Below are 27,606 nucleotides of genomic sequence, written 5' to 3' on the forward strand. Positions count from 1 at the left end.
TTAAGAGCTTCCTACACGAAGGAAGACCATTTTTACATTTGCCAATCGTATTTTATTGAGTTTTTAGATGCATCTGACAACTACCAGTTGGTGTGTCTCTTTGATGTATCCCCCCCCCTTGGTTTCCTGTAAATCTGTAGGCAATTGATAGTGCTCTTAATAAGCATCTTGGATGAAGAAAATAAAGTATTTTCTACAAAGAGGATGGAGTAAAAGATAGGTCAGCATAAACCAAAATTTGTATCTTTTGTAACTGGCTATCATTTTAATATGTCAGGATGTCTCTGAATTTACCCTTTTAAAAACCAAAGGAAAGAGAGAATAATTATATATATACACATATGAATATTTTATAGATATCTAAACCTTAGCTGTGCCTACGATTAATATATTTCTAGAAGCACATTGAATATTAGGCAAGGCCACGGGACTTTTTTGCAATGCTCATGTTGGCCTTGCTTACAAAAGCTGAAGCAGAAAGCAGAACACAGAATCAGAAACCAAAACAATTTACTTTTTTTTTTTTTTTAATGGAAATGACTCCCTCTGGGACCTAGTGAGTGACAAAGTCTAGACACCAAGCAATGGCGGGGCTCTGGTAGCATCTGAGAGCACAAGACCTGGGCAGTTTGGTTTTGAAGCCAACTTGACACACAGCAAAAGGAAAGCCATGCGCTTCGACACCAACGAATTCCGACATCATCTGCAATGTCGGAAGAACCCTCCCCCCACCCCCCAGATGTTGAACACAGCGGTCCCCAGCAGGCCGCTCTCCAGAAGGAGATGTCCCCAAGACCTTCACCAGCCCACACTCCAGTCCATCCACCCAGAATGAACCTGAATGGATGGCCCGGTCCCTTTCCTTTCAGGAAACGGAAGACTGTTCTTGTTAACTGTCTTCCCTCAGAGTAGTCTAATAATCCATCTGCAGAGATGGGGTTTTATCTGAGACAAAACACCATACGGAACTGCCACCAACACACTCCAAGACAGTGCTGGCTCCTCAGCCGGGCCTTCCAAAAACAAACAAGCAAACTGCAATCCTGCCATGGGAGAAAGGCTGTGAGTTCCCCGCCTTGTTTTATACTACTTATTCATGTTCTTTAAGAAAGAGTTAGGACCAGGCACGGTGGCACCTGCCTGTAATCCCAGCAGTAGGAAGCCTGAGGCTGGAGGACTGAACACCTGAAGTCAGCCTCAGTATGACACTGTCTCAAACCATTCAAAAATAATAAAAGAAGAAAGTTAGGAATTTAAAGAGTTAGGAAGAATCCTAATTTTTTTTTTTATTTCATGGTCAAAAGAAGACTTAGAAACACATTGAAGTTCATCCCATTGCTCTTGTGACAATTAAAAGGAAAAAAAATCTTACCTGTAAAATATCCAATCCAATCAGTTATCGTTGAAGGCAATTTACAATTTCTACTAAAGATAATCTAAGACATAAACTTTGAGGAACTGGGGCTTCTCATAATTTACCCAGCGGCTATTAGGCTGAGAGTAGAAAAGAGCTCCCTTCCTACGACTCTGCTGTCTTAAATAAAATGGGCAAAATTTTGGTTTAGGGAGCCAGGAGAGCAGTCTTTTCCAGACTGTGGAATGCAGCCAGCCCTTTGCCTCGTGGTCAGTATGCAGACCCACAGTTAGCTTCCCCTGGCCTGGGTTTCCATTTCTACTCTCTCTGGAAAGCTCTGAGTCTCTCAGCCCGAATGTGGCTAGAAACTGCTTAGGGAAATTAAAAAAAAAAAAAACAAAAACCACAAAAACCCTCGGGTTTGTCCTCTTCTAAACGAGAAGTGCTGCACCCCTCGCCCCCCGCCTTCCCCTCTCCTCTGGAAGGTTTTGGTTCATTTAAGAAACATCAGCAAATGGTAATATCTTCATGTCATTTCAAAAAGAAGGAACAGAAAGTAAAGAACGGACAATACGCGAGAAATGGGCTGAGTCATTATTTAGAAAATGTTCCTTCAGTTCTGAGGTTGGACTTGACCTCTGAAGAAGTGTGGGGCTGGGGCTGAGGTGAAGCAGGGGTGGGGGAATCCCAGAGAAGCTTCCAGAATACTGTGACTTGGGCTAAAACTATCCTTCTCTGCACTGATGGCTCTGTCCCTGGGCTAGTGGGACACAGCTTGCCAGCTTTCCAGCCTAGGATTTTTCCTTGAAGTTGGGTTTATCTTATTTTGAATTACTGTGGTTGGAACTCAGGGCTTCATACTTACTAGAAAGGTGTTCTGCCTCTTGGTCACATCCCCAGACCATTTGTTTTTTTGGCGGTCATAGGGCTTGATCTCTGGGCCTGGGAGCTGTCCCTGAGCTCTTCACTTCAAGGCTAGAACTCTACCACTTTGAGCCACAGCCCCACTTCTGGTGTTCTGGAGTTAAGAGTCTCATGAATGACTGTGCCCAGGCTGGTTTTGAACCTTGATCCTCAGATCTCAGTCTCCTGAGTAGCTAGGATTACAGGCGCGAGCCACTAGCGCCCGGCCCCCAAAACTTTTTGTACTGGTTATTTTGGAGATAGGGGTTTGCTTCCTGCTCCGGGGGTCTGTTGAGATAGTTTCCTGCAGTAGCTAGGATGACAGGCATGCACCACCACTCCCAGCTTCTTTCCCTTGAGAATCTTATGGCCCTCTTGGCCCTGGCTGGCCTGGATTCATGATCCTCCTGACCTCAGCCTCCCCTGTAATTAAAATTACTTGTGTGAGCCACTGGTACTGGGTAGGTTGGCAGTTTGGCAAAATGAGATTGAATTTCTTTAAGGGGAGTTTAGAAATGGTTTTTAGGCCCACGGCATGGTAAGGAGATGCAGTCTCCTTCGGTGAGGTGAATGTTGGTAAAGGAATCTCTACACAAGGAAGCGGGGAGCGGGCGGGCCTAAATTTACAGACACTAAGGCTGGCCAGAAGCGGTTCATTTCTCCAGGTGCCTGTGTGGTAGGTCTGCTCTGACCCCCATTCTCTTTCAAGGACACAACTATATGATTAATATTACTATTTTAACTGAGCTGTATTTTAAGAACATTATCAATTATTCATCAATATGGTCTATGTCAATAACCATCTTTAAAGATTTGGGGAAAGGGAAAAGAATGGAGGAAAATTAAAAATAGTATACATCCCTATTTTTTTCAAAAAATGAACTAATATTATCTTTTCAGCTTTTCTCCACATGTTATCATGTAAGCTGTGTCTGTTGTAAGACCTTCAGGAAAACAGTTCTTGGTCCATGGGGGTGGGGTTGTTTTTTAAAAAAAAACAAATGCAGAGATGGGGAGAAGAGTGGCTCCATTCTTTCCTATCCCTTTAAGAGTCATTAATTGACTGGGTGCCAGTAGCTCATACCTGTAATCCTAGCCACTCAGGAGGCTGAGATTGGAGGATTCAAAACCACCCTACATATCACAGTCCATAAGACTCATATTTCTGATTAACTATTAAAAAAAATAAGCCAGAAATGAAGCTGTGGCTCAAGTGATAGAGCACTAGCTTTAAGCCTCAGGCCTACTACCAAAAACAAAAACAGAACAAAAAACCCATAAACTTTTTCTATGCTTTCTAAAAGCTCTTGAATAAAGTTGTCTGTTATCTTTTAGGATTTCCTAGATATCTGGTTTATACAAATCGTACAGCAGCTTTGCATCAATGAAGAAAAAAAACTTGATTCTTTCAAAATGGTTTTGCTTACACAATCAAAAATAAAGTTTGGTGTATCAATCTCATGTAATTCTCCTTTCAAGGAATGGTAAATATTGCCACTGGAGGTTTTAAGAGTATCAGCCAGTGCCTGCAGTACCTAATTCTGTCAGGCAAACGCGGAGGAGTTTGGTTTGGAGACATGAACGTTTACGTTTTGTGTGTCAGATGACTGGACGGCCTCCATTCTAACTTGGCCATGGAGTCTGATTCCTTGGAACAGAGTCCACAATAAGCTGACATCTTGAACACAAACCTACAAAAGCACAATGAGGAGACAATTTCCTTTCTTCCTTCAGTGGAAGAGATTTTTTGTGGGACTACAGCCTTATTTCAAGTTCATTCATTCCATGACACAATTGCCATGCACCCCAGAGATAACATTTAGACTCAGTAGACGAGTGGTGTTGCAAATTAGACACCAATCATATTTCTTTTTTTTTTTGCCAGTCCTGGGCTTGAGCTCAGGGCCTGAGCACTGTCCTTGGACTTTCTCAAGGCTAGAGCTCTACCACTTGAGCCTCAGCACCACTTCCAGCTTTTTTCTATGTATGTGGTACTGAGGAATCGAACCCAGGTCTTCATGCATGCTAGGCAAGCACTTTAACCACTAGGCCAAACTCCCGGCCCCTACCAATCATATTTCTGAAGACATAAATTACTCTAAGTAGGGAATCATAGTCTGAAGTTTGTCTCAGGTAGAAATGCAAGACCCTATCTGAAAAAGCAAAAAAAAAATAGGAATGGGGACATGGCTCAAAGAGTAGAGCATATGCCTCATAAGTGGGAAACTCTGGGTTTGAAAACCAGTGCTGCACCTCACCTCCCCAAATACCCCAAATATAGGGCAGCTAGTATTCTGCAGGAAAACTCTTTGCCTTGCATATCGGGACAAAATGACCGGCTAGTGGGCACTGAGTTTCTAAGACAGTTAATGCAGTCATGGATGGGGACTAAATCTCCCAGCAGAGCGAAAAGCAAGTAGTAGGGAGAGGAAATTCAGGTCGTGATTTCCATCCTTGACCCCTTGCTAGGCCACGGAATTTGAACAAAACTCAAGGGTTTTTGTCTCCAGCAGTCTTCAGCTCATAGCACTCCAGCTTAGGAGCAATTTGGTTTTCTGACTCTATAATTACTGATTGAGGATTTTTTTTTCTTAATTTGAAAGAAAACAAAACAATCCAATGATTTATAGGACTGTTGTCCCAACACATCAAGAATGAAAATGCAGAATACCCTTTTAATAATTCCGTGGGTTAGAAGGAGGACCAAGGGCCAAACCATGACAAGAAGAACTTTCACATGCCCCAACCTATGAAAAGCAAATGTTAACTTGTAAGCTACAGCTGCACGATTAGAATCATGCTCGAGTTGGTTTTTCATTCATCTTTTCTACACAGAACATATGTTCTGCATTCCAACTTCAAGTGCCTTGCTGTGTGAGTCCATTCGCCATTCAGTTCATGTGGCATCCGTTGCATTTCAATTAGTGGTAAGTACTGGAAGCATGCAGTTTAGCCAGCATAATTAATCCTATGAATACAAGAGCACTTACTCTGCGTCATCTGACACAGGAGTTCTTGGACCGTATCTACAAGATCAAATACAAAGTTAGAAGATGGGTAAGGCAGAAAGGAAATAAAAACCTGTGCAAGAGATAGATACTGGGCATCCAAATCTTGTCTGCTGATCATACTGGAAGAGAACTTTCATAAAACAACAGGCAATATTTATTAGCTGCTGAAAATCAAGGGGAAGTCTTGACTTTCCTAAAGAACATAAAATTCATATTAAAGCTCAGAGGAAAGGTGACACCGTTGGCCCACACCTGTAATCCTACCTACTCAGGAGGCTGAGATCTGAGGATCATGGTTCAAAGCCAGCCCAGGAACAAAAGTCTGTGAGACTCTTATCTCCAATTAAACACCACGAAACCAAAAATGGTGATGTGGCTCAAAGTCGTAGAGTGCTAGCTTTGAGCTGAAGAGCTCAGGGACAGCATCCAGGCCAAGAGTTCAAGACCCATGACCAATGTAAATGAACAAATAAACAAACAAACAAATACATAAAACTCAGAGGAAGATGGGTGTCAGTGGCTCACACTTGTAATCTTAGCTACTTGGGAGGCTAAGATCTAAGGATCATGGCTTAAAGCCAGCCCAGGCAGGAAAATGCATGAGACTCAACTTCAACTAACAAACAAAAAGCTGGAAATGATGGGCTAGGAGTTTGGCCTAGTGGTAGAGTGCTAGCCTAGCATGCACAAAGACCTGGGTTCAATTCCTCAGTACCACATATATAGAAAAAGCCAAAAGTGGTGCTGTGGCTCAAGTCATAGAGCTCTCACCTTCAAAAAGCCCAAGGCCAGTGCTCAGGTCCTGAGTTCAAGTCCCAGGACTGACACCAAAAAAAAAAAAAAAGCTGGAAGTGGGGCTGTGGTAGAGTGCCAGCCTTGGGCAAAAAAAAAGCTAAGGAATACTACCCTGGCATTGGGTCCAAGCCCCAGTACAGGTATAAAACAAAACCTTAGAAGAGAAGTGAAGATGATCCTATGTTACCTGCAAAGAAAGAATCTGCTCAACAGAAACACAAGAAACAGATTAATCTGCAGTGTTTAAAGAGGGCAGTTTAAGATACAAACACACACTGAAACTGTCCAGGTCTTTATGCTAGGCAAGAATGGGCTATCCTGCACATTGGCACACAAGCACATCCTTCTTGTCCTGTCCCTAAACTGTCACTTGTTGCCTAATTTACATCCAAGAGTATTTCTACAGTTTTCTGAAGGCAAACAGAACTCAACCAGAACCTTCCTCGGTGACTGCCATACATGCATTTGACCAAAACCACCACAGTTCTTAGAAAACTGGTAGCCTTCATCAAAACCAGACTGAGGGGGGAGGAAGGAAGGTATTCTATATCTTGAAAACAACAAAACATTTTTCTAATCTTTCATGTTTTTCTGAGAATTTAAATTTCTAACATTGTAGCCTCTGAGATACGGTCATTTTTTATGCCTAAAAATATGGAAGCAATGAAAAAGATTATGCTATGAGAGAGAGGAGGATGAAACACACTAAGCATGTAGATAGTTAATAGTTGAATAAATGATAGTAGATAGTTGAATAAATGATTGGGCCTCCATGGAGGGGGTGATCTGCATCATTTTCTTTGTCCCCTTACAGGGTTTGTGGGAAAAGCTATGCAAATGTGGAGAACCCAGCGATACTGGTTTTTTAAAGTCCTGGCTGGAGTTGTTCAGGCTAGGGAGTTTTCAACCAGATCCAAACCACTGCTTCCAGCTTCTGTTTCTTCATTTGACTTCACTTGGATAGGAACTAACTTACCTGGGACAAGATCAGCATTCAAGGCTCGTATTGGCTTCTTGTGGCAATTCGTATGTCTAAGGTTCTAGAATGCTCTCCTAAAACTGCATTTCTGTACATAAAAATGGTTGCTCTGTACCTAGCCTCAATGATGTTTTAAAATATACTCTTTCTGTAGATTATGCTAGAGAAAAGATTAAAAGAACATGTGTTGAGCTCACTTTTCAAAGAACAGGGCCTAATCATTTTGGACAAGGTGAATTTTAAAAACAGCCCCCATCTATGCCATCATGGACAAAGAATTATTGCTGTAAGGGACATGTGTCTTGTTTCCAGTAAATTATGTTTTGGGATTATCAGAAAAAAATTTATTTACACCAGTGGTCAGTATCCTAATAGCTTATAGGAAAAAGAATCATTTCTAAAGATCTTTTCCTATAATCTTAGAAAAATAAATACGTTGGAATACATGGATGTCCACACAGCCTCCTTTCCCCTACATGAATGCACATGCACACATGGTTCAATATTTTGCATCATGAGTCATTGTTTCATTCACAGTAGTAGCAACCATGAGTGCAAAACTTCCTATGTGCTGGGGCCTGGAGTTTGGCCTAGTGGTAGAGTGCTTGCCTAGCATGCATGTAGACCAGGGTTTTATTCCTCAGTACCACATACATAGAAAAAAAAAAAGCCAGAAGTGGTGCTGTGGCTCAAGTGGTAGAGCCCTAAATTTGAGAAAGCCCAAGGACAATGCTCACACCCTGAGTTCAAGCTCCAGGACTGGCCAAAAAAAAAAAAAAAAAAAGAAAGAAAAAAGAAAACTTGCTATGTGCTGAAATCTCCACAAACAAGGAAAAGGATAAGGTTTGTGGAGATTTGCATCTGGCAGTGGAGCACATTCCCTTGCTCCACGGAATAGCATCAGAAAAGGCCAGAGTTTAGCCTGACACTCTCAATGTTCCCCAAATACCACTTCAGGTGTGACAAGTGGATTCCTCTACACCAAGAAACAGCCCTTGAGTATTATTAATTCTCAAATGGATGTCTCGAAGTTAATGAAGAGGCCTACAGGAATATATTTATTCAAATACAGTGTTTTCTAAATTCTCTTTCACAGAATTTAGTCATCATGCTTGGTGTAAAAACAATCTGTTATCGATATGGGTCTGTGTCTCTACTTGGCATTTTAGTAACATTTTACTGCAGTATAACTTCAATACAGAAAATACACGCCTTCCACATCCACTTTGATGAATTTTTGCAAAGTAAACACATCCACGAAGTAGTGTCTTTCGTCCTGTCTGGAAGGACTCCTGCGCCCTTGGGTTTGGCATGTTTAGTACAATGTTTTATTTGTGAGGTTCAACTATGTTGTTGTATGTTGGGCATATTTAAATTTACATTTTTATCACAATATAGTATTTGGCAGACAAGGTTATCTTTGAAATAAAGCATTTAAAGGACATCTCTGCTAACAAATACAGATACTAAAATCCAAATCTTGAGTGTGTGGAGGAGTTTGGTTTGGATTCCTTGAGCAGTGAGGAGAGGAAGAGCGTTTCAGTATTTACTGAATACTAGATCCCGTGAAATTGGATCAGAAGATAACCTGAGCACAGTCTCAGAAGAGAGCCTTTCTTCTTTTTACTATGCACTTACAGATTTAAGGAATTTCCAAGGGTACCAACTTATTAAGCAGAACAGTCTTTGTTGTTAAGGAGGGGGAAAGGGAGGTCAAAATCAGAGCTGGGCTACAAGAAGACTTCTCAATTATCCTGTAGGTAAACCTCAGTTACCAAAAATATCACAAGATATTTTAAATGTTAGTCCACAGGCTATAAGGACAAAGGGCTGGCAACTGTGACAGGCCACACACACACACACACAAAGAAATTAATTAAAATTTAAAGATGAGGGCAGGGATATTTAGAAAGAGAAAGGCCATGTCCCTATTGGTAACATTTACATAACTTTTAGCATCAACAGTGCATTTCAGAATCAGGTTAGCTACTGATAAAAAATTTCATATTATGAACTAGCATTGCCCCTTATTTTAAAAGGAAGGGAGAAAATGGCTTTATTGTTCATCTGAGATTATCTCCTAGTACTTGACCTCCTGGCCAAAGATCTGACTTTTTTCACGTAGTAATGCCTCAATAAATTATTGGGTGAAAGGAAACATGTTGACTCAATTGCAAAAGTATGTCATAGAGTTAACCTGCTTAACATCCTTGTACTCAGACTAACTGTTCATTTTCATTTAATATGAAGAGGACACTGTAGGTGTTAGAAAATGGAGAAGAAGATGAATGGTTATGGAGTATGAAGTGAGCCACTCAGTCTCTGGTCCCCAAGGACCAGACTGGGAACCACACCTAATCCATTCACTTAACTTTTCCCTACATCAGCTTCCTCTGTATGAGCGGAACGAATATGCATCCAGCCTACCTGTGAAGTCCAAGGAGGAGCTGAGATGCTTTGAAAAGGCTCCGACCCTCTCTGTGATTTCTTGCCTGAGTATTACCCTGGCCCCTGGGAATTGCTAGGGAAAATTCTTCAGGAGAAAGTGAGGCATAGATAGAACCAGATGATCATGATATCTTGGATGCTGATTTACGAAAATTAGGAATTACTTCATATTCTCCCCACTGTATTCTCTGACCCCAGCAGAACTCATTCAACTTCCTGATTCCTAGTGAGTATATATTATACAACACACTTCTGACTCCTTTCCCCGACACTACTACGCAGGCAGACTAAACTGCCCTGTGTTCACTGCCTTACATTTATTTCTCTTAGCAAATATCAATAGAATCTTCAACACACTGGGCCTCAAAATCCGGTCATTATTTTCCCTATTCTTCATCTTAAATTAAGTTGAGGCATAGAACACAACAGAATTCTCTGTAGGCAGAAGTGAAGGTTTGCTAATGCTGACAAATAAATTATACACTTTATAAATGGTTTGCATCGTCTCTGGCCTGGCATCAGGAAAACCAAGTAGGTCAGAAAGAAGTTTAAACTATTTGCTAAAGGCTTCTCTGGGAAGCAGGAAGAAGCAAAAGGAGTTGCTCATTTAGTCTGACCACATGATAAAGATTGGAATAAACCTCATGAACTATTCTTTCCATACTTGCTCACATGCAACATGAAAAAAATTCTTGGTCCACCAGTCTCATTTTAATCCTTCCATTGCTGCCAGTGGTAGTAGGTACTTGGCTTGGCTGCACAATACTGTGTTGATTATACTCTGGAATCATGTATCACAGCTCGGACTGGCACAACACAGTGAAAGCACAGGTAACGTTCTGATTGCTGGCTAGTCGTGGGTGGACCCTTGGTGGATTCCGTCACATCATACTGCTGGGCAAATGTACCAGGTCTGGTTTGGATCCAGTCTGTCTAGGGGACAGCCCAGCCCTCCTGGTCATCACCCCATCCTTTTGGGGCTCAGTCAACATTCTTTGACCATTTGGTCTACTGACACTCAGGCTGTCATCTTTGGCTTTCCTTCTGTTCCCGAAGTCTCCAACTGAGAGGCTGTAGGACAAACTCTAGGGTAACATTCAGGCCAGCCGGTCAAAGGCCACTTATGGTTATTGGTATTCAGCAGCATCACTCTACTGGTATTAAGCCACAAGCAACCTCCACAGAGGCAGAAGCGCATAGAGCAGTGGGGTAGGAGAACTCATACATACTTCTGAGAGTCTCTATGGTACAGCTGGTACACACACAAGAACTGTTTCCTCTCGTTTTCAGTTGCTGACAGTGACATTTGGCCAAACTGCAGGTGCATGCGAAAGGCTAAGATCTCTACCTAGAGCAGGCAGCCGAAGCAGAACTCTGATCCTGGGATGGGCCTCTTCCTTTAAGCAGCTTTCCTCCCCATCTATCAGCCACTATGCGCACATTGAGATGCTAAGCTCTTTTTGTTTGTTTGTTTGTTTTGAAACACACTTGGCACACACAGCAGAAATAGCACACCACAGAATGCAAGCAGGAGGCTCACAGTGGTTGGCTGCATTCTTCTGAAGATCTTTCTACTTGTGATGCCATCTCAGGATCTTTTTGAGCAACTTCTTCATTTTCTTCTTTATTATCCTGTGGTAACTGTTTGGACGTAACTAGAGCCAGAGAGGACAGCTTTACTACAAGAAAGAATTCCCCACAGGCCTGTCCCACCTGCCATCCATCACCTCCTGGGGAAGGCAGAACATGCCATTTCTTCTCACCTTCCTCTGTCCTCTTTGGGCTTTCACCCAAAGTGGAGACCTGCTCATCCTGAGATTCTAGCACAGGCGCCAGCCACAAGACTCTTTTGCCATCGTCATCGGTGCCAGAATTCACTATCCTGCTGTTAATCAGGGAGCCCAGGAAGCAAGATACAAAAGGGAAACTGATGATGACAGGAGACAATGCAAAGAGGAATCATTCTCTGCTCTCATTCCACAGGCCAGTTAGTAAGGGTGACAGAATCAGATGGCAGGGGCCTGAGTGAAACAACCTTGTCACTGTGGGGTTGAGTGGAGGCTCCCACAGCCCTCAAGGATAGAAGGATGCATTTCTCAGGAACTTCCAGTCCTACCCTCACTTCAGGTCCTTACCAGTTCTCTAAAGCCTGCTGTGTTTCTAGGGCATCTCTATAGCCTGCTTTTCTCAGTGGTATCTACCAACCATCGGATCCATGAAGAACAATGCCCTGAGCATTTTCTGCCATCATAGACAGAAAATTGGCTCATCCAAGGCAGGCGGGATGGAGATTCAGAGTCTTATAAATGTCTTATTACTTCTTAAGGGAAGAGAGAAGAGTCCCATAGACGGAACCCCCAGATGAGGGCTTGGGAATTCACAGCTGGACTGCCCTAACAAGGAAGGTTTTGTGGCAGGCCTGCAGACAGATGCCTTGCAAGGAATGTGTCCACATTCCTACTAAAGGGAAGTCCTTTTCCACTCAAGACTTATTCTATACTTTTAAAGATTAAGTATGAGAAGAGACCTTTACTTTTCTCTGGTGTTTGAACTCGGGGCCTGGGCTGCCTCCCTGAGTGCTTTTTGCTCAAGGCCAGTGCTCTACCACTTGAGCCACAGCTCCACTTCTGACTTTTTTGATATTTTATTGGAAATAAGTCTCACAAACTTTCCTGCCTGGGCTGGATTTGCACAGTGATCCTCAGATCTCAACCTCTTGAGTCGCTAGAATGATAGGTATAATTGGCATGTGGTGATTTTTTACTTTCTTAATGTGTGTGTGTGTGTGTGTGTGTGTGTGCCTATGAAAAATATGAATTGTCTCATAACTGTGGGACACGAAAGAGGAAAGTTATATAGACAAGCTGGGCTTTATACCGATACATCTGTAGGAGAAACATGAAAACATTCCATCTAGCGCATTCAATACATTCTACTAATAAAATAGCACTGACTGTAGCAGAGGTTAACAGGGTGGTGGGTGGAGATGACTGGCATTCCCAGGCAGCAGTTTCCACAGCAACAGAGTAGAAATGGATGCCTGCCATGTAGCTCACACACATGCTTCTCCCGGGGCGACCCTCAATGTGACTTCTTCAGTGTTCTGCACAGGAGTCTGTTACAACGTCTCCCGGCTTCTAATGGGCTTTGGCAAACTCTTGGTTGCTTTATTGTTTTCATGCTGGGGATTGGACCTGTGGTCTCCCGTGTGCTAAGCATGTGTTCTGCCACTTAACAAACGCCAAAAGCCGCAGCGCCTCCCCCCCACCACATCTTCCTGCAGAGAGATGGCGGGAAATACCTGCAGTCATTTCGTGAGCTCAGCACTCTCTCTTCCTTTATTCTGGAGGTAGCTGCTGAGTCAGGGGACCCAGGAGAAGCAGCGGGCATTTCGCTGTCATGCCTGGTCACTTCTACATCTTCCCTAGGCCCCACCTTGCCGATGCTGAGTCGTTTCCATTTCTGCTGATCTATCTCTGTCACAGGCCCAAAGTGCACAAACTTCTGCTTAGGGCTCGATGCTTTCTTATAGGCCCTGGCTTTGCGGCTGGCAAAGTCGTCTCGGATGGCAGTCTCTGCATTGATTTCTGGGGCTGGCTCAGGGGGTACACAGGGGGTCTGCACATCTCCATCCCTGGGTCAGAACCAGAAATAAAGTTCCAAAGATTTCTAAGGCAAGTAACCAATCAGAGATCTAAAACACAAAGCAAGCTGTGTGTGTGTGGGGGGGAAATCCCATGATTAGAGAAGAATTGCTTGTCCATTTAACGAATCAAAGAAATGAATTTTATGTTGCCTAGGTGATTAGTGCTTTAACTTTCCATCAAGTATTACTTCTAATATCATCATGAATGATCTCAGAAGAAAATCACAGGCAGAGGGGAATCATGAAAATTATTTAGAGGTCAAGCTTAAATTCTTAAGTGAGGAAGCTGGTTAAACGGGATGTTTTTGGCTGTGGCTTATGGTTTTTAGTGTTAATGTTTCACTTCATGCAGAATAGACAGATTTCCAGAAGCTGTGTGTTTGGGGGAGGCACATTTTTCCAGTCATCAAAATTAAAACTCAAATAAAGACAAGCATCGTAACCACCGGGGTTGTGGGAGAAACATGACACACCTTGTGCCTCCTGCCACCTGCAGTCTCTCCCAGGTCTGCAAATCAGCTTCCGTTATGGTCGAGAGGGAAATGAAGCTTGGAGCCTCACGCGGGGGACCCAGGCTTCCCTGAATTCTCCTTTGGGCCAGGTCATCCTTGCGAAGGTCTGGCATCTTCCTGGTCCCCTCCGCCACAGCTTCACTCTCCCGAGCCTGGACCACACAAGTTACTACAGCCTTCACCTCGTCCTTTTGGCTCTGGTTTCTATCCATTTGATCCAGGCCCCACCATGATATTAGAAAATTCAGGTTCAAGGAAAGGAAGCAGATAATCAGAAAGTCAAGCATGGAAATTCAGAGGCTGAGGACAGAATGGAAGGGTAGAAGCATCTTTTTTAACCCCCTCCCCACCATTCCTCATATCTATCAATTCAATTGTAGCACTGATTGCTTTCCTCTATGTTCCCTTTGTGTGTGTGTGTGTGTGTGTGTGTGTGTGTGTGTGAATGTATGTCCACATAAGTGCGCCCATACTGGGCCTGGGATGATTCAGGGCTGGGTAGTATCTCTCAGCTTTTTGTTGTACTTTTTTGCACTTGACTTACACCTCTGCTTCTGGCTTTTTTGCTTCTCACATAATTTCCCACTCAGCTTTGAACTGCAGATCCTCAAATCTCAGCCTTCGGAGGAGTTAGGATTACAGGCATGAACTATCAGCCTGGCTAGCTGCCCTTTTGACATTTTAATGAGACAATCTCCCCCCGCCTCCCCCCAACAGATGACAGTGTCTACCTTTGTCTGGGAAGAGAAGCCAGCCTTCTCTGGAAGACTATTAAGAACGGTAATGAGATTTCAGTTTGACAATAAGGACGGCCAGTTCCCACACTATTCAAGTTACTGTGATGAATTCAAGTTTTTGATTGAATTCCTTAGCAATCTCAGAATTATTTTTTTCTGCATCACTGAAATGTCAGCAGCGAGCTCAGCATGATCCACATTTGAGGATTAGTTTGGAGAGAGCAAGAATCCTGCGCATGTCTGAAATATCTCAAATGAAACTGACAACTGCCTGACAGGATCTTTACGACAAACCCAACAGTGTTACCACTCTATCCCAGACTGCTTCACAGCACTAGCCCGGTGAAGGGTGGAGGACAGGTGTTTGTTACCCGGATCATACAATCAGTAGCCACACGTGTCTCGTGTCACTAACCATTCACTTTTCTGGGAACTAAAATGATCTTTTGATGGCTCTCTCACGAAGTGAAATTTGCTGGCAACTGTAATTTAGCCCAAAGCTGTGGCATCTATATGCACAAACATTCTGTAACATTCAATGCAAGTCAGTTTCTTAGATGGACACTGATAGCTGATGTCTGTAATCGTGGCTATTTGGGAGGATGGGACTGGAGAATTGCAGTTCAAAGCTGGCGCAGGTCAGAACGCCTGTGAAAAAAAATGATGCCAGATGTTCTCTGCTTTAGTCCCTTCTCTGAATCAGGATCATTAAAATTTGGTGCTTCCTTAAAGAAACAGACGCTATAGCTCTAACTGATTTTGATAGGAGGAAAATGTAAGCATGATAAACACTGCGGGATGAAATTGAGCAAGCAGAGACATTAAAGTGACAACTCTCTCTTAAAACAAAAAGACCACTGGTCAAATCCCACATGACTGTAATGGTCCTTTTCCAATTCATTTCAATACATATGAGAGGAGCGTGGGATTGCTTACCTAAAAAGCTTGAGAGTAGAAGTGTTTGGATCTCAGGTTTTATTTATTTATTTTTGATTTTGAAATATTTTGCACATTTATGAGATGGCTAGCGGATGGGACTCAAGTCTAGACACCAAATGCATTTTTGTTTCCTATGTACACTATAGACATAGCCTGAAGGTCATTTTTTAATATCTTATTTTGAGTTTCACTTGAATTTTTCCTTTGATCTGTCCCATGAGGAATTTTCCACTTGTGCTGTCTTGTTAAGCTCATGAAATATTTTAGCTTCTGGAGAACATTGAACTTTGGGAATGCTCAATCTGTACTAAGATACTGGGAGAAAAGTTGGAAGAAGGAAACTTCCTTAAAAGCAATTTCGGACAGAACATCCAGAAGTGTATTATGCATCTGAGAAGTTATTCTCTCATGGGACATATTCATCATTTGCTCAGTGATCTTGCCAGTGTAAGAGAAGAAAGAACAAGCCTCATGCTCCTTTCTACAACAGATAAACATTGCTAATAGGAAAAAAGAGCTTAGAGCAAGAGAATAACTGTTTTCTACCTCCTTTGAATGGATGGGAAGCAGCCTTGGGTATTATCTGTCCTCTGAAGGTAACAGGACACATCTACCCAGCCAAAGAGCCGACCTATGACATTATCACCATCACATAGAGAAACATTTAACTGGCAAATTCAGCCCTATTTTAGACATAGCCCTAAAACTTTGTATCATCAGCATTTAGATAACCAATGGTTGGATAGCTGGAGAACCATTAATAAATCACCACATCAAGGTACTCAGGCAGAAAAGGGGAACAGGGGCTGGGTGTGGATCATCTTTGCTTAATTCTGCTCTTTCTCTTTTATAGACACAGACACATACACAGTGCACACCTCTTATATTCTAGACCTTTCTTGGCTGAGATTCCCTTTGACAGTTGTTTGTTGCCATTTGATTTCTCATCCTCTCTTTTTCGATAAGGGCCATAGAGGAGTTGATGCAAAGGCACCATTGGCTTGGTTTGGTTCATCCTTGCTCTCCTTGCAGCAAAGTCATCCTTTTCAAGGTCAGGCAGTCGACATACAGCTTCATCTTCTGACTCTGAGCCACGCTGTTGTGTCAGGAAAGGATTTTCCTTGCGGAGGATAATATCACGGATAGCTTCTTTCTCTTCACTTGATTGGTTTTGACTGATAGAGTAAAATTAAATGGGACTCCATATTTGATGAGGCCATTTTTTTTTACATTTCCATCTTCATCCACACAACTGTATTGTTAGTACAAGGTTCTCTCCATATTGTTAGTTCTTATGACAATGCTTTATCATTTTAATCTTCAATTGTAGCATAGTTAGGAGAGGTTTAAAAACCTAGAGTTTAGTCGAATGCTAGCAACACTAAACAGTTCTTTAGTTTGCAGGGTTCTAACAGCACCAAAAGCAGGATCCTAAATGGCTCTGAAATTGACAATCTACATTCTTTTGAATGATTTTTTTAAATGGCTTTGTTTTTGCAGGACTAGAGTGTGAACTCGGGGCCACATGCTTGCTAAGTAGGTACTCTATCACTTGAGCTTTTCATGAGGCTGGGAGAAAACAGGAAGCTCTGTTGATCTGTTTTTCTTTCTTTCTTTTTTTAGTACATTAGGAAATATACCCAATAGATACTTTGCTATCAGCTGTCAGAGCAAAATACTGAGCCACCAAATAACGGGTCTATGGGAAAACAAATACAGCTATGTGACAGCATATCTACAATATAGAACATGCACCAGACTTCAGAGCATAAGCAAAGTCTATCTGCCCAACTAATCTCACATGAAACATCTGGAATGGCTTACCACTAGGAGGACCAACCTGAGACATAAAAGCTTATGCTGCCCTGTCAGTGACCTTTCTTCCTACTTTAGTCCCGGTCACTGCTCACCTCCCCGTGTTACTTGGTAATATGCTAAACGTCTGTGCGCTGGAGAAAGACATTTTGCCAGAACCGTTGTTAAATTAGGATACCTGATTTCCACTTTCAAAAGGGCTCCTCTGAAACAGAAATTTTAAATTGCAATTTAGTGGTTGGAATATGGAGCATGAGCCTTGGGCCTCTTGATACTTTCTTTTGTATCATTTTGTTCTGAGGTGGAGAGGGATAGAGTCTTTGTGGCTATGAGGCATTGTAAGGACCTGCTCCACCTATCAAGACCAGCCTTGTTTCTAAATAGTAACAAAGTGTTAACACCCTTTGCCATAATGCATGCATAAGCTTGATGAACTTCTCTGTTCATCAAGATGATAAATCAATGAAATATTTGAATTCTAAAGGAAGTTTACCTGCTTTGTGTAGGCTCATTAAGCCTACATTAAGAGAGTAAATTCTCTTTCCTTAAAAAAACCAAACTCATCACAGAAATGAAGAAAGGAGGAGGAGGTGGCTTGACTGGGGGCAGAAGTGGCCGTGTGGCTCTTTTTGAAGGGTAACCCTAGCAACCTGGGCTTTGCATCCCATTGTTCCAGAGAAAGTCACTGCCCCAGAGCAACTGCACACTCTTTCCCTCTAACTTTTGGAAAAGTAAAGCATGCCACGCTATTCATTACTATTTGCAGTAGAAATTAAAAACATGGGAAATGTGTGTGATGTTTCTATTTTGCCCTCAAGTAAGTTTATTTCTGAAAGCATGAAATCCTACCCATTGAGCTGCCCCTGGAATTCACAGTCTCCCACCTGGTTCCTCCCTGAAACTTGCTCACAAGACTCACTTGAATTAGTTGACTATAGCCAGGAAGAATGGTGAGTGGAAATATGACAGGTCATTGAACTAATCTCCTCAAAAGTATTCTGTAAAACGCACCTTGATAAGAATGATGGTGGCTTCATCCCTGAGTGTAAATTATGTGCTAGAATTCTTCCTTGGCATTAATTCATTCAACGCTAACAGTAATCCTGAAAGGTCTGAAGTATTCTCAGTGTCATTTTATTGAGTGGAAAATGAGAGCAGGTTAAGAAAGTTGCCGGAGTCAAAGCATTTTGCTTCAGTGAAAATGCAAACCCAGGCAGCCTGGCTCCCAGGTCTTGTTCCACAGTCATGAATAGAGGACTGCACTATTCACTGAGCAAACAACCCTGCCAGGAACAGTTTTGGAAGCAGAGCATCACACACACACACACACACACACACACACACACACACACACACACACACACACACAAGACTAAAGAATTAAAAACAAAAAAAGCATTACCATTACTATGAGAGCCAGAGAAAAGGAAGTAATTGGGTTACTAAATAGAAGGAGCTTGTGAGTTGTACTTAGAATGAAGTTGTGATTTGCCTTGCTGGTGATAGAAACATTCAGTCAGGATTGATGATAGCACACGATGAACGAATCATACTCTACAATGTTGCCAACACTCTAATTCACAAAGCCCTTTCAGATTTCTATGCTGGCGCAGGGAGCCCCTGAGGCAGATGAGGTAGAAGCACAGTGCCAGCACTCATCTACACTCTTTCCAGTCTGCAGCAGGAAGCCTGGCCTTGTCGCTGACAGAATTCTTTGGAATAAAATGTACACATTTATGCAAATGGCCCTGCCAATTTGTGATGCCGATTTGAGCAGGCAGCATCTGGTATACCTCATGTATCACGTGAGCTACAAATCCCCTTGCTGTTTTGTGTTTTAGGCTAAGGGCCCAGAGTAGGGGGCAAGATTTGTTTCAAGTGATCTCAATTTAGATATGTGGACTTTTAACAAGGGGGTGGGAGAAAGTTTGTGTATGATTAGCCACTCAAAGGCACAAATTGGCACAATGAATGATTAAAAAAACCCTAATTGTGTGAATTCTGTAAATTCAGAGATTCAAAGACTCACAGAGAGGAAAAAATAATGATAAGAATTTCGGGCTGGCACTGTTGGCTATGATAATAACAAATAATACATCTGAAGGAGATAAATACATAAAAGAATGGTCATGATGTTCACTTAATAAAGTCTTTCAATGACGTTTGAAATGTGTTTCTTTCTTTCTTTCTTTCTTTCTTTCTTTCTTTCTTTCTTTCTTTCTTTCTTTCTTTCTTTCTTTCTTTCTTTCTGTGGGTAATAGGGCTTGAACTCGGCCTGGGTTCTGTTCCTGAGCTCTTCAGCTCAAGGCTACTACCCTAGCCCTTGAGCCACAGTGCCATTTCCAGTTTTCTAGTGATTAATTGGAGATAAGGTCTCACAGACTTAAGTGCCGCAATCCTTTGAACCGCAATCCTCAGATCACAACCTCCTGAGTAGCTAGAATTACAGGTGTGAGTCACCACGCTTGGCTGAAATGTTCTCATTTCTATCTTAAAGGATACTAAGGGCAATCTACTATGAAATGTGGGTATAATTTACTGTTTTTCAATAACTACAACTTTCTGAACAATTAGACCATTCCAGAAGCCTGACATGGCATGGCTGCAAGCTAGGGGCTGTGATGGTATAGGAAATATTAAGATCTTTAATTCAAGTCATATGAACTTAGGTAAATGAGAAGATCTAGGGTAACTGACTTCATATTTATGGGAAGATTTAGTATTTTTATTGTTGTTGTTCTGTTCCTTCAGGTCATCATAGACAAGTTTCTTTGGGAAGAAGGAATTGTTTTGGTATATAGCACTTGGCTGGAAGGAAATACAGCCCATCATACAATGAGAAATAGAGCTTACAACCTGCTAGCCTGCTGTCCTCATGGAAAACCATCATAACAGGACATATGGCTCCCAAACAAAGGACAGTGTAGAAAAACCTCTTGTCTCCCAGTTTCTATGACTTAGATATTTCAAAGCAAATGAGATAATGATTTAAACTAAGGAAGAGCTGGCATTTTCTTTCATTCCTTTATACTGGCAAGGTATAAGGCAGAGCCCTTAGCTTGGCAGTCAGTGTATTCTATTAAAAAATACTAGCCTCTTCAGAAAAACCTTTTAGGAACCCCAGAAAGCCCCTGGCTCACTCTTCCTCCAGACAGAGTAGTGACAAAGGTGGGTACATGTTCTGTGTTTGCCTGGTCCCAAGACCCAAGAAAGTATATACAGTAAGAATCAGAGAGTCAGCAACTGCAAGGAGGGGAGGAAGAGTATGTGTCTGATATTTGGCTACATCTGTTCTTCCTCCAAAGATTTCTAGAATGTCTATGTTCCTCGGAGATTTCCCCCTCTCTGTAATTAATTACTATGTGATTGAGACGATTCACAGACTAGCTCAGAAAATACTGAGTGCTGAAACACATGCAAACAATTAGAAAACTACAATCACATGAAGCCTCCAATTCAGTCTTTTTTTTTTTAAGTTTATTTCTCCAATGGGAAACACCAGCTAAGAGAACTCAAATCTCCATGGTATTTTAATTCAGAGGAAGTGAATCTTGGTTTTTATTTTATCCTCTTAAAAAAAAAAACCTCAGAAATCTGGCTTCTTTGGCAGAATTCTACTTTAAAGGGAGGGGTAATTAAGTTAACACGACCAGAAAATAAAATAGAAAAAAAAGTAGCTCTAATACTTTTTTACTTTGATGGAAGCTCTAATAAATATCAAATGCCACACATTTATTAATAAGTTCTGCATGCAGTCCCTTGATGCTAAGGTATCTCTAATAGATTGTTTTACAAGAAATGTGAGACTTTTGGGTGTCAACCTCACGTGAAAGGGAATGACAGACACCTTTGCTCCTTAATGAAATGAGGTGTTTGTGAGAAAAGCAGTCTATAAAAGTTTCTTTTAATGCTAATGATCCTGACCCTGCAAGGCACATATGCAGCATTCTCACTTGTCTCTGCAAACCTAGACTTTCCCAGCTGAGAAATGGGCCCCAAGAAGTATCAGGTACTAGGGGCTCATGCTTGTAATTCCAATTTTTCAGAAGGCTGAGTTCTGAGGATCATAGTTCAAAACCAGCCTGGCTAGAGACTTTTAACTCCAATTAAACATCAGAAAAGCTGTTCCTAGAATTGTGGCTCAAGTGGTAGTCTTGAACAAAAAACTAAGAGTATGAGGCCCTGAGTTCAAGCCCAATACAGAAAGATGGAAGAGAAGAAGAAGGAGAGGGAGAAGGAGATTGAAACTAGCTTGGTTGGACCTCTCATTGGATTCATTTTTGGATTCAAAAATGTACTGGCCAGGATCCAGCTGGATGTCAAAACAGGAGGCCAAGGTTAAAATGCTTTGAGAGACATTGGCATATTTTAGTGATTTATATTCTTATTTTCCAGACAGCTAGAATGCTTCATGCTATGCATTGCATTCCAGTTAAGCAACTTTCTGCCACATTAAAAGCAGGACCCCAAATGGGGATAAACTTAGAATGACTCTCAACTCAATTGTGGCTTGCCAAAAGTTAAGTGGTGAAAACATAGTCATACCAGGCTGGTGGCATGGTTTGTATAAAACTTCCAGGAGTGAACTAAGAGCTGAAAAAAAATTTGTCTCTGGACAGCTGAAAAAAAAAACTGGATGACTGAAACCACTCTGTTGTTTTTGTTATTGAACACTTCTCTGGGAAGATACATAACGGACCCAAACTCAAATCCAGTTCTAAAAGTGGTATGATACCCACTGACCTGCAAATATGACTTGCTGGAGTTCTTTTGGATGAAATAGGTCAAAGTTAAGAGAGATGACAAGAAACATGAATGGGGGCAAAAATGACCATAGAAATATTATATCCAACCATCAGAACTATATTTTCAACTACATTTGCTAAGTGAATGGGATTTGTCATAGAAGAGCTCAATGTTTATTAGGAAATATGCCTCCCAGTTAATGAAGTATCAGAGAATATATTTTTAAATTTTTCCACCGTGCTTAATACTCCATTTTTCTACATCTGTCTTCCTGTGTTAGACCAATAAGCTTCAAGAAACTTCCTACAAGGCTTCTTGCTCTGCTAGAGATTCTTAAAACTGATGGTGTCTATGGGAAACTTTAGCTTAACAATTTCACAGGTGTGATTTTTAAAAATAGAGATATGGATTATCAAAGATACATAAATTAAAATATTCTAAATAAATCCCTAGTTTTGTCTATATAACTTATTAATACTCTTACTATATCTGAGTCTTTGAGAAAAAAGAGAAGACTAAAAATAGTTCACGGTGAAGAATATTATTCATTTTTGTTCTCATCAACTTGCTTGGTCTCTGATACAAGAGAATCTTCTAGATGTAAAACAAATAATCTCTGACAAGATCTTGAATTTAATTTCCAGAATATCTGTGTGTTTTGGTTTTTATTTTTTTTAAAGATTCTCCAGTAGTACTCATTATTATTTCAGAAAGCTGCCTGTAACACAAGCATGCTTTTTGTTGAGAATTTCTAGAAGCACATACATTTCTAGAACAGGCATAGTTATCTGTGAGCTACCACAGGATAAAAAAGAGGTAGAGTCTTGGGTTTCTTTTTTTTCTTTTTTTGCCAGTCCTGGGGCATGAACTCAGGGCCTGAACACCATCTTTGGGCTTTCTCCAAGGCTAGGGCTCTACCATTTGAGCCACAGTGCTACTTCTGGCCTTTTCTGTTTGTGGTACTGAGGAATCAAACCTGGGTCTCCGTGCATGCTAGGCAAGCACTCACTCTAGGCCAAACTTCCAGCCCTGAATTTCTCTTTTTAACATCAATACAAAACTATTCCAGGATGAATCCATTTAAGTCGATCCCAAATACTTCAGAGTTAAGACCTAGTCCCCAGAAATGACCACACCAAGTACAGACAAATGAACAATGTTCTGTTTAGGGACACGGAAGGCACATCTGGTGTTATAGTGGAAACCTCTGAACCTAGCAACCCAGTCAGGTGGAGTATCTCTGCAAAAACTGACAATCACCCACCCTGTCTTCTGTTCTGAAAAATCAGTACACCACCCTGCCTTTGAGAATTAAATGGACTAGCAAGAAGTAAAGGAATTTTAAGTGTCAAATTAAAATGTGTGCTTACTGTCCTATGAATGCTGGCTGCTACTGTCCATTAGAAAGATCATTGTGGTTATGGCAGGAGAAAAATTAACCCAGAATTATGGTTTCCTTTGATTGTTGATGGTCTTCAACTCACAGGCCAAAGGAGACTCCCACTATTATAGATTTGTGCCTTTGTTCCATGAAAAGGAATCATTATTCCATTCTTTGTTTCTAAATCAACATGCCTTAGCAAAGAAGGAGATAAATAAATTCTATCTTCTTACTAAACCCTTGAGACAAAGAGGATTTTAAAATCTTCCTGAAGAGGTACTCTCCATTTCAAACACTGTATTTCTTCTGACATGTGAGGTGCGATAATGAGCCATTTAGGAAGCATATGCAAATCAACAAGTCAACAACAACAGAAAGATAAAAAGTTATTGCGAGGGAAATCCCACAGCTGGAAAACAACAATTACAATACCAGCCAGGTCTAGTCCATCAGCCAGTAGCGGGAAAGCCCAGGCCTCAGCAGAGCCCGGCCCTCTGCAAAGGCCAGCATCTGGCTGTGTCCCTTGGAAGCAGCCAAGGGAGGGGTGACAAGATGGGCAAGCAGGAAGCAGGAGAAAGCAGTAAGTCCCACGGGCTAGATCTATCCCAGACCTGCACACGTGCAGAAGGCCAGCCTGGCTGCCCTGGGCCAGCACAGCTAACCTGGCAAAGCGCTGCGCAGCAGGCATGACCTTGATTCCAGCTCGCTCCAGTCTCCTGCGCTTCTGGATCTCCATCTTGTCTTTGTCATCATCCAGCTTGGGAACTGGAGCCCGGGCTGCCACCTGGGAGGGGAGCGGCTCCTCCCCGCAGTGGGGAGCTGGTGGTAACCCACTGGCAGGGCCCACTGGGCCCACTGAGTCTTCTTCAGCAGGAGACCCCACTTCACTTCCCTCCTCCTCTATGGTTTCAGGATAGCTAGTGAGGAGGAGACTATGGTTCGCCCAGGCGAGAGAGCTGGCCTGAGGTACACACGTGCATTCCCCAGCCACGCCCATACCACCTGCACTCTAGACAAGCCAGAGCACGCCAGGTGAGGTGGGGATGCGAAGACAATCAGAGGAAGCCATTTGTTCAGGAATACAATATCTCACACGGTAAACAGGGGTAGTTAGCTCTGCTGAACTTGGTCTAGAAAAGACTCCCCCTCCCCAGAAGAGGTAAACTTTTAAAGTTTTTGTTGTTGTTGTTTTGTTTTTTGCCAGTCCCGGGGCTTGAACTCAGGGCCTGAGCACTGTTCCTTGGACACTTTGCTCAAAGCTAGCGTGCTGTCACTTGAGCCACAGTGCCACTTCTGGCTTTCTCTATATATGTGGTACTGAGGAATAGAACCCAGGCCTTCGTGCATGCTAGGCAAGTACTCTACCACTAGGTCACATGCCCAGCCCCACTTTTAAGTTTTGACCAACAATTAAAACTTCCTTCCTTCCTTCCTTCCTTCCTTCCTTCCTTCCTTCCTTCCTTCCTTCCTTCCTTCCTTCCTTCTTTTTCTTCCTTTCTTGCCACTCCTGAGCTCAGGGCCTGGGCACAGTTCCTGAGCTTTTGTGCTCAAGGTTAGCACTCTATCACTTGAGCCACAACTCCATTTTCAGCTTATTTTTTTTTATTTTTAATTTTGTATTTTTGCTGATTAATTGGAGGTTTAGAGTCTCACAAACTTTCTTGCCTTGGCTGGCTTTGCAATTCACAGATCTCAGTCTCCAGAGTAACTAGGATTATAGGCGTGAACCACTCAGACTTGGCAATAATCAAAACTTCTAACCAAAACGTATATTGGATAGAAAATTAGAGACGGTACAAGTAGATTGTGCTCTTTACCATGGGGTCCCCAAATCCTATAAAGAAGAACCCGGTACATAGTAGATGCTCAATAAACATTTCCAGAACGAAGAAATGCATACTTACACAGGGAGATTGTGCGAGATGAACAATTTTCAACCTTGCACCTGTGCTCCGAGAACCTTCTGGAGGCTGCTATTTATCTTGCAGAGCCCTGCAAGGCTCTGTCCTGTCCACCCCCACATTAGAGTCCTAACACATTGGCATTCAGCTTCCCCAGGCAGGGGGCAACTGGGGGCATACCTGAAGGGCCTCTCCCCACCTAGGGGGGAGGTGGCGGTGCTCCAGCTCTTGCGGTACTCCTCTCGCTCGGCCTTCTTCTTCCTCAGAGGAGCGGGCACGTAGGCCGTCTGGTTGCTCTTGTTGGGGAGGTACTGGTTGAAAGGCACTGCTGACTTGGGCTCTCCGTGGGAAGTCCGTCTGGCAGACATGTCATCCTTCCTCACATCCGGCAGCTTACGGTGAGGCAAGTCGGATTCGGAGTCACTTCCTCTCCCTGGGGAGAGAGGATGGACGCTGGTGTAGGGCACAGGGCGAGCAAGCCAAGTGGCGGGTGGCAGCGCCATAGGATGGAGGCATGTGGCCAAGTCTGCAGGTTTCAGGCCTGTCAGCCCCACTACTTAAGAGAATCATGGTTTCAAAAGCCATATGATGAATGATTGTTGTCCTTAATGTACTATGTTGTCTCTCATCTCCTTTGCTGTCCCTTGGTTATTCCATATTGGTATAGTATCTCACTTTGTTATCTGATATATTGAATTTATTTGTATTTGGATATTTGAAATTTGATAGGGAAGGGGGGGAAAACCAAGACAGGTGGGGGGTGTGGGGGGGGGAGGGAAACCGGTACCAAGACATGTGAAAGGGTATCAATGTATGTGAATTAAAGCACCTTCTATCTGGCAAATATCATGTAACCCTTTTACTAATTACAATAAAAAAAATAAATTAAAAAAAAAGAGAATCATGGTTTCCTGCCATGCTGGGTAAAAGTTAGCAAGGCCCTTGCTCAGTCGACAAGAAGTCAGGTGTGTGTTGGTCTGTGCGGGAGCTTGAAGCTGGGCAGCTTAAGGCCCAGGTAGAAAGACCATGGCGGGGAATGTGACGTGGCGGTAGAGTGCTTGCCTAACATATAGGAAGCCCTGGGTTCCATTCCTCAGCACCACATACCCAGAAAAAGCTGGAAGTGGTGCTGGGACTCAAGTGGTAGAGGAATAGCCTTGAGCAAAAGAAGCTCAAGGACAGTGCTCAGGCTCTGAGTTCAAGCCTCAACCAATCATCGATACAACAAAACAAATATCAATCTAAATTAGTCTATTTGGGGGACAGCTCTCAATTTCAATAAAAATAAACAAAACATAAGCCCTAATTTTTTTAAATAGCAATAAGGTAAGCCCAACTCTGTTTGCAATTATAAAGGGTAATGGATTTGCAACTCTCAAAGAAAAAAACCTATCAGTTTCCAGTGGAAGTCTTTAATGAGCAGCTACCATATGTTGGTTCTGACATATCAGAATCAACAGGACTTGGGTCTTTGAGTATCTTTTTTTTTCTGGCCAGTCCTGGGCTCGAGCTCAGGACCTGGGCACTGTCCTTGGACTTTATCAAGACTAGAGCTCTACCACTTCTGGCTTTTTTCTATGTCTGTGGTACTGAGGAATCGAACCCAGGTCTTTGTGCATGCTAGGCAAGCACTCTACCATTAGGTCAAACTCTCGGCCCATCTTTGAGGTGTCTTTAACCCAACCCCAAAATACCTAGAGGATCTAAGTTGCAAAAAGGAGCACAGACATAGAAGAGCAACAGGAGTTCAGAACAGGGACCAACTAGATGACACCAATGATTTGCCCTCCAAAAGTGATAGCATAGTTTCCTGCCATCTCCATAGCTGGATGTAAACATTTTTTTTTCTTCGCAGTCATGGGGCTTGAACTCTGGCTTGGGCGCTGTTCCTGAGCTCTTCAGCTCAAGGCTACCACCCTACCCCTGAGCCACAGCACCACTTCCAGTTTTCCATTGATTGCTTAGACATAATAGTCTCATGGACTTGAGTGTCTGGACTGGCTTTGAACTGAGATCCTCAGATCTCAGCCTCCTGAGTAGCTAGGATTATAAGTGTGAGCCATTGTGCCTGGCTTAGCTGCAAACTTTTCTTCCTATGATTCCTATCGTCTTAGTATCTGCCTTCTCCTGTATTATATTTCTATCCCCTGCTATAAGAACGAGTACTACATAGTTTTTACAATGCTGGGCACATTTGTTCCCGGGAGGCATCCGTAGATTCTCTGAGATCAAGTAACTGCATTGGTTTTCTTCAAGAGCATTTTGGATAATGCGAATGCACTCACTGCCACTACAGCGGCATTCGGGTGGGTAACAGCACCAATAATTCAATGATATTCTTGTTGCCCAAGTCTTATCTCATACAATGTCTAAGGTCCATTAGAGTGAAGCTGTCATTAAGACAATCAGGATTGAATAAATAGCCACCACTTTAATGAT

General features: G+C 42.4%; 1 protein-coding gene across 1 annotated transcript in view; it reads right to left on the bottom strand.

The window, feature by feature from the left end:
- Nucleotides 1-27,606, bottom strand: part of Limch1 (LIM and calponin homology domains 1) — a 292,070-nt gene that overhangs the window by 43,144 nt on the left and 221,320 nt on the right. Inside the window, exons 8-16 of the mRNA XM_090343161.1 lie at nucleotides 25,348-25,600; nucleotides 23,929-24,183; nucleotides 16,203-16,499; nucleotides 13,610-13,852; nucleotides 12,792-13,124; nucleotides 11,031-11,372; nucleotides 5,248-5,283; nucleotides 1,480-1,534; nucleotides 689-862 (exon numbers count right to left, since the gene is read on the bottom strand). Of these exons, the coding sequence (XP_090199287.1) occupies nucleotides 689-862; nucleotides 1,480-1,534; nucleotides 5,248-5,283; nucleotides 11,031-11,372; nucleotides 12,792-13,124; nucleotides 13,610-13,852; nucleotides 16,203-16,499; nucleotides 23,929-24,183; nucleotides 25,348-25,600 (1,988 nt within the window). The remainder of the gene's footprint in view (nucleotides 1-688; nucleotides 863-1,479; nucleotides 1,535-5,247; nucleotides 5,284-11,030; nucleotides 11,373-12,791; nucleotides 13,125-13,609; nucleotides 13,853-16,202; nucleotides 16,500-23,928; nucleotides 24,184-25,347; nucleotides 25,601-27,606) is intronic.

The sequence above is a fragment of the Megascapheus bottae genome, chromosome 13 (genome assembly GCF_031878675.1).
Source record: "Megascapheus bottae isolate mThoBot1 chromosome 13, mThoBot2.hap1, whole genome shotgun sequence".
Classification (NCBI taxonomy): Eukaryota; Metazoa; Chordata; class Mammalia; order Rodentia; family Geomyidae; genus Megascapheus; species Megascapheus bottae.